This window comes from Sardina pilchardus, chromosome 13 (genome assembly GCF_963854185.1).
Source record: "Sardina pilchardus chromosome 13, fSarPil1.1, whole genome shotgun sequence".
Taxonomy (NCBI): Eukaryota; Metazoa; Chordata; class Actinopteri; order Clupeiformes; family Clupeidae; genus Sardina; species Sardina pilchardus.
In genome coordinates, this window is record NC_085006.1 from 4,888,008 (window position 1) to 4,895,848 (window position 7,841).

The 7,841-nt window shown below is 41.8% G+C and overlaps 1 protein-coding gene across 1 annotated transcript; it reads left to right on the top strand.

Annotated features, from left to right (window-relative positions):
- The first annotated feature begins 1,785 nt into the window (after window positions 1-1,785).
- LOC134099612 (ras-related protein Rap-2b) lies at window positions 1,786-7,227 on the top strand. The gene is made up of 2 exons (XM_062552549.1): window positions 1,786-2,671; window positions 2,990-7,227. Exon 1 carries the CDS (start codon window positions 2,087-2,089, stop codon window positions 2,636-2,638), a length of 552 nt encoding a protein of 183 aa, XP_062408533.1. The 5' UTR covers window positions 1,786-2,086; the 3' UTR covers window positions 2,639-2,671; window positions 2,990-7,227.
- Window positions 7,228-7,841: the final 614 nt, after the last annotated feature.

The window sequence follows — 7,841 nt, forward strand, 5'->3', positions numbered from 1 at the left end:
ATGAGAACATGTACTTATTATCATTATCACATAAACAAGTACATATTACATATAAGTTTTTATGGCAGGTCTGAAAAAGGCCAAAAACTCAGCCTTTGGGCTGTTGACGCTGGATTGGCCATATTGCCAGCCAGGGTTCCAGGGTTCATAAAGGGGTGTAGGGGGGTGGAATTGTTTTTTAGGGCTGTTGATGGTGGTTATTACACTCTTGTTAAGTACCTACCACAAAAAAAACTGGGTAAAAAAAATAATTTCAATCATTTTTTGAGAGTTTTGTTAGCTGGGGTCAAATTGACCCCAAGGACAACGAACGTCGGTAAGATTTGAGGACAACATGAGGGTTAAAGAGTTGTCATAGTACAAAAGGCATCTAGAAAAGCAAGACCACAGATGGAAGCCTCTGAAGAAAGGGCCTTGTTTGATTACATCATAAAATCATTGTAGAGAAATGGGAATTAATGGTTATTCTGAAACATTTCTAGTTGTTGACAATCACATGTATCTGATCTACATGCAAAGATGGAGCAAGGCCGCAATATAGGTTAAATAATAACAGGTATTTATCCTTTAAGTAGTTTTTAAGTAGAAATGTCCTTAATCAAGGAATCCCTGAATTAACACCTTAAAATGAAATACAGGCCTACTTATATTGCTCTTGATTAATCTCAACAAATCAAGTGCACTCCTGATTTGACACCTTCATATAGATTAAGGAGTTACACTACAATGGCGTTTTAAGGTAAAATGAAGGCCCCCTTAGGTGGTTTTGGTAAGCTTACAGGGGTAATTTATTTGAGTACATATCACATTCCGTATAGTGTCAATCATCACTAAAGCAATAATCTATTGTGGCAAAATTAACACATTGCTAAACGTTTTGAATAGGCCTGTCATTCTTTTATTACAGTCTATTCAGATGGAATATTTCCAAGATGAAAATTAGGGCCATGGCTTAATCATCTCAGGTCTTGCTAGATATAGCTAGATAAGATAAGGTTGATGTAGAACATGTCTGGTTATGTAAGTCTGACTAACTTCCTGTCCAGAAGTTGCCTAATGTGCGGAGAGTATTGAATGATCATACAATACCAGCCCACTGGAATGAATCATATGATAGTTGCACGTTCTCTCTCTCTCTCTCTCTCTCTCTCTCTTTCTCTCTCTCTCTCTCTCTCTCTCGCTCACACATACAGTACATATACACACACACACACACACACACACACACACACACACACACATATTGTCACACACTCACACTCGCATTTTATCTCTCTCTCTCTCTCTCTCACACACACACACACACACACACACACAATGCTACACACGTTAACAAGACAACAAAACAAATTGCACATACAAATGTAGAAAAGGACACAACACGCAATCTGCTTATTAACAGTATGCATAACTCTTATGGTTAAATTATTTGATTATGATGATTGATTATGATTAATAATCAATCATTTTCAGCACACTAAATTGTTCAAGTCTGAGGAGATTAATTATAGAGATGCTAGTTGCAGGGTCAAAAGTAAGAGTTTATAAGGCATTTCAATAACCACTTCAAAGCCGTGAACTATTTTTTTGCACACTTTATCCAAGTTGCAATACCGCTGATAGCACAGATAAATGTTTGTAATGTTGGCTTTAGTTAAGCGATTTTTATGGAAAGGTTTAGTTAACCGATAAGAAACTTGCGATGACCTATTGACTCAACTGTCCCTTTAAGATATGGACTGCGCCTTTAAGAAAAGCTCGCCAACTGTCTGAGCTGGTGACGCGAAGTCGCTGCGCGCTGTAGAGTGTGGGCAGGAAGAGAGTGTAAGAGCGCATTGATTACTCTTTGAACAGAAACGGTGCTCAGGGTACGGCAGGGTGTAGCATGTCACGTTGCTAATGCTGTGGCACGGTCGAAATCAACCCAACACCGTCCCTAAACACCGAGCCTGCACGTTCCCCACCCGAATCGAAAGATTTGGGTTGAAACCTGTGAGCGCAGGAGCGGCGCTGTGTGCCTTTTTGAACAGCAGGGCGAACAGCGGGTGGAAAGCGCGTTCGAGTGGAAGGCAGGGAACGAGGAGCCATGAGAGAATACAAAGTAGTCGTGCTGGGCTCTGGTGGTGTGGGGAAATCAGCATTGACTGTTCAGTTTGTCACTGGGTCTTTTATCGAGAAATATGACCCTACAATAGAGGATTTCTACAGAAAAGAGATCGAAGTTGACTCGTCGCCTTCAGTGTTGGAAATCCTGGACACGGCGGGGACGGAACAGTTCGCATCGATGCGAGATCTGTACATCAAAAACGGGCAGGGATTCATACTGGTGTACAGTCTGGTTAATCAACAGAGCTTCCAGGATATCAAACCGATGAGGGATCAAATTATTCGAGTCAAAAGGTACGAGAGAGTGCCCATGATCTTGGTTGGGAACAAGGTGGATTTGGAAGGCGAGCGAGAGGTCTCTTCCGGGGAAGGCAAAGCCCTAGCGGATGAGTGGAACTGTCCGTTTATGGAAACTTCAGCCAAAAATAAAGGCTCGGTCGACGAACTGTTCGCAGAGATTGTCAGACAAATGAACTATGCTTCAACTCCAAATGGGGACGACCAGTGCTGCTCATCATGTGTCATTCTTTAGATGAAAATTCACTATATTTTTAAGTTTGCAATGGTGAGTGTCCAACTCGAAATATATGACGAAATATGACTGAACAGACCAAAATGTCACATACCGGTTGAGCTTGAAGACAAACGTGTAGGCCTACGTCAGTGTCATCAGTATTGGAATGTGTCCTGTCATGTCTTGCACACGAACATTCATATGAAAAAGACAACATAATTAACATAACTGTTTACATGATAGAATACTTGAATGTTCTAGGATAGATAACGCTAACAGCGGACACTTGAAAAACATGGTCGCCTGATTGTTGTTGTGAGACTACTGTTTCATCGGTTATTGTTTTTTTTTTTTTTTTTTTTTTGGAAGTGTGTTGCAGGAATTCTAACTTGAGCTCTACGTGTGTCTCCTTGGCTTTGGAAGGAGCACAAATTCCGTAATGGAGGTGAGACCATCGCAGGAGTTCACTCTTGAGGAATTCTGTTTGGAGTAGGCCCAATCCATGCAGCTCTTAGTGTAGCCTACACACCACTGAAGTCAACACAAGACTGAGCGCTCCGCCCGTCTCGGCCTGCACTCCTAACTGGAACTTTTACCTTACAACGGATGGTGACGGAGCTGGACATAACCACGAAAGTTTTCCTCATTGGAGGAAGGAATAAGTAGTCATTAAGTGCTGCGCATGACTTGGGTCGAACAGTGTAAACTTGCCCTCTCCCCCTGCTATGTAAAGCTCTACAGTACTTTCAGATTTTTGACGGAGACGTCAGTTCATTGAAACCACTGTTTTTCAGTCAGTGCCACCCCCATTTTTCTCAGCGTTCACGAAGACTTGACTGGAGTGACGTGGGACGTCAGTGTTGCGTTCTTACGTCGAGTGCCTTCCAAAAATCAGCTATTCCCATGGAGGTATTATAAGAACTGGAGAGAGGGACTAAGTCCCGCCCCCATTCATTTCAATGGCCGATGCTAGGCTAGCTACTTCAGCCAAAAAAGTTTGAAATTGGCCGCAGCCATCTTTGAGAAAATGGCGTTCCATGGGTGTCCATTTCCGTCACCAGCTATAATGAGCCAATTAGGTTCCACGTTACAACGAGACAACATAGGTACATCGTTGATGAAGATTGGAGAGTGAGAGAAGGTGTTCGTGAACGCGCTCCTATCGTTACAGGCGCAAATGTATTTAATTATTTGAGTTGGGATGGTGGTGGAGAAGTTTGCCCCTTGTCTCGAAATCCTATAATGTGATATTCATATGTCATGATATAATAAACATGGCGAGTCAATATTGAGCAAGAATTCACTTAGCATACACATAGGCTAAATATGATCCCCACAGTAAATGCTTTGAACTAACTGTAGCCGTTATGTGCGCAATAGGCTGTCTACCCGACGAAAATGACTCTTAATAAGTAGACATGGGATGTAAGAAACGTGTGGATACCAGATATGCTATTTGTGCTGCACCCAGTGTGAATTTGCAGTTTAAACCTACATTTGTAGACAGACGAAATGAAGCCAACGCATATTATAGGCTTACCGGTAGAAGCGCGCATCCATGTTATGTTTCGAGCAGCATGCATTTTGCGGTCACTGTCGGAAACTTTTGCCGTTATCTACTGTAGGCTGTGACCCCCAACGCTGCCTTGTTATGAACTAGGCTACAGGTCTGCAGCTGAGCGTTTTAAAATAGTTTTCATAGCCTAGCCTACACGACAGCGAGTAGGTTAATAATTGGGTTTAGTTAGAGAATTTCTTCGCATTTCCTAGAATGTCTTATCATTCCTAGCCAACGCATACATAGTCTAATGCAAATAATAGTAACCTATTAGAACGACATTTGCTTTTTTTCTTTTATTCACAAAGCCTGGTATAATGATAATCCACAGGCATCAAGTATCGGTAACTTAATCCTAATCGTCAGTCATTTTTTAATGTCTTCTAGAATGCGTTATCAACATGGACGCGCGAGGACGCTCGTGCCGAAATCGAAACTCGTGCATGAGCTGAGACAGCTCGTGAATGAGCTGTCTCGTGCATGCGCTGGTGCCGGATATGGTACAACCACGGAACGCCATTTTTTCAAAGATGTCGGCGGCCAAATGACATGCTAACTGGCTGAAGCTAACCCTCCAAATCCTGACCCCCTGGCTATTCCCGTTCAGTGCCAACGTGAGGGCGTACAAGAATCTCATTTTTAATGGCAATCCACAAAAGTACTTAAATGTAACACTTGGTTATACTTAAGGGGTTGAGAAGACACAGAAGTCCCCTTCTTAAACGAATTGCAGTTTTCTCCTTTCACTTACAATCTTTTAATTTGGCCTTATTGTTTTTGTTTAAGGTTGGTCTAGCCTAGATATGGCCAAATTTCATTTGAAACACAGGTACTGAAAATCAACCAGTTTACTCAACAAAACCTCATTTAAGCAATTTAAGTCAAAGATTTTTATGTTTTGTTTCTCTTTTTGTTTTAACAAGAAATGTGATGTAACATTGCAATTCTAATACGATTGTAAGTTTAATTTGGGATCAGCTTTTTAACAGCTGTTTGTGTTTAAAGACTTTTAATACAAATTGCATTTGTAAAAAAACAGCATACCTGTGGTTGACCTCTGTTTTCAATTCATAGTGTGTGTAGGGAACAGGGAATTCAGACATATAACATAATTCTGCAGGACCGGATGGAAAGAAACAACTAGAAGGCCATTTGTATTGCTCTGATATTAAATGTCAGGTAGGCTATGTGGGGAAGGCACCCCAGACTGTGACCTAAAGTGTTCGAGGAACCTAATTGTTTGATGTAAGTTTTCCCTTATGCTAAATCCCATGAAGACGTGCAATTTGTGCCAAACTATGTTTTGAAGAATGCTTAATATATATTTATGTTTCAACATGCAATAGGTGCCTCAATGGTTTTACATTGGGTGTATGGCATGTGACTAATACGAACACTTAGATGGAGGATTTGCTTTCACATACCACCCTGCAGGTCTAGTTCGTATTAATGACCCAGAAATTAAATGCCTTTGTGTAATGGTAGCTAACCCAATAACTATAAGGTAAAGAGCTTTTTCTCCATAGACTTAGCTTATCTTACCAGTTGGATTTCTAGGTAGCCATACAGTAGGTCAGTGCTCTAGGGGATTTGCAAAGTGGTCAATGAGGGTGAATATCCCTCTATGTAGGCATGGCAAAATCTGTATCGCAGACATTTTGAAGTGTATACATTTAAGAAAAACTTATATTGTAATTAATTACTGGCTGAAAACATGCGACTTGTGATGGTGTTCCCACCACTGTTTACTAATTGAGGAAATCGTCAGTTGGTGAACTGTTTGTGTACAGTGGATGTTCATGCTTTTGGGATGTGGAAGTTTGCGCAGCCAGACAAATATATCTTATTACTCTGCTGTATATGAGATGGCATTGACTCTTTCACTTGTGCACATTTCTGAGGCAGTTCCCAGTTCTCCATAGAGAGACAACTGGTTCCTTAACAGGATGTATGCATCACATTTAGAATGTGTGGGTGGTGTGTGTATAAGTGTGCACTTTCCTCTCTTCCCCAGCAGTCCTGATCACTGTCTAGTCTTTGCACAGAATTGAAGGGTGTTCTCTTTTGCAAGCTGTTGGCTGCCATTACAGGGTATTTTGCTATGTCTTTTTAGGACTGGAATGTTGTCCTTGAGTCCCATTTGGAATTGCTACTCATATTATAATCTGATCTCTGTGAGTGTTCTGACTGTGAGAGGACCTATTGCCCTCAGTCTTGGGTCTCTCATTTCAGTTATTTCTTTATGAATGTATGTCTATCTAAGGAGGTGCTGGATTATCAAATGAGACCAGAACAGATGTGTGCACTGTAGTTGAGTCCAGTGGTTAACAGAATGGTGTGTGGAGTGTTAGGGAACATGGCGAAGGGTGAGGAGAGGGTGTGTTGGGTTTTGACGTGTGACTGTAGTTGTTTTGACAGACCAGTGAATACATGGTTGCATTTCAAGGGTACTGTTTCTGGAGAACGCCCATGAGAAAGGGCTGCCCATTTATTGCCTTTCTAGTTGGGGACAGATATGCAGCAGACGTCTTTGTTGTACAAGTGAGCCTGTGATCGACAAGACCTCAGAGCTCCTGTGACTTTGTGCACTGGGAATACCCTAAAATTCCAGTCATTTTTGTAATTCCTGGCACTCCACTGCCCGGGCTTGTCTGAGCTGCTGACCTTACTGTTGGAAAAAGGGCTTGTCCAAACACAGTCCAGGCCTGGCCCCTCCCAAGATGTGCGCCTCCACTGTAAAACTCCTCTGCTGTGTGGTAGTACTGCATCATGGCAGGCTCACCATGGAATATTCTCTGTGGCAGATTCAAATGCTTGAAGCAAACGGAACAGTGTTGTGAAAACAGCAAATGGTGTGGTCAGGATGGTATGAGGGTAATGATGTCGGGTCAATCTAAGAAGCTGACCATTATATCTGATGATTTCTTGGTCTACCACAGTCACATGTGTACTTGTAGGAATGTGTTGTTGAGGTGGTTTCTTGGCAGTATGTCATGCTGAGTTTTGTAGGAAATGAAAGAAATTAAACCAGTTTTGATAAGCGTAAGTAGATAGGTATCTCTTTGTTCTTTATTTCAAAAGCTATCATTTTGTGAGTGAATTTTCCAATTATTTCTCCATGGTCATGTGAAAGGAGACAGAAGAATCAGGCTCAGGCTGCTATTTATTGGTGCCTGCTGACACTTTGTATCTTTTTAAACATATATTTTCAGCAAGGGACTCCTACCCCACTCCTGTTTGGGTTATGCTTCTCTCGAGCTATATGTTTGTGTGGCTGTATCATGGGCTCAGGGTCCAGTGTAGGATTTAGTGGAACCAAACTTGGCTGAAATCAAAGGGTGATCTTGTGTTGTTATTATAGTACTGTAGCCATAGCCATGCAGACGTGACTGGCTGAAAACACACGTTTGGTGAGATGACATTTGCCACCCTGATGTAATGAAGGTGAGCAAGTGAATGATGACAAGTGTGTAGGGTGGAGAGAGAATGTCACTGCTGTATGTTGTGATTTTTGAAAAGTAAATGGAGATGGAGCTGGTAGATGGAGTTGGTTAGCCTCTTCTCTTATTCCTCTCCGCGGAGTGCCTCTTCTTCCCCCCAATGATCTCCTCTTTTCACCACTGAAGCTAAAGTGCAGGCTTTAATGCAGTATCTCTTGTGCAA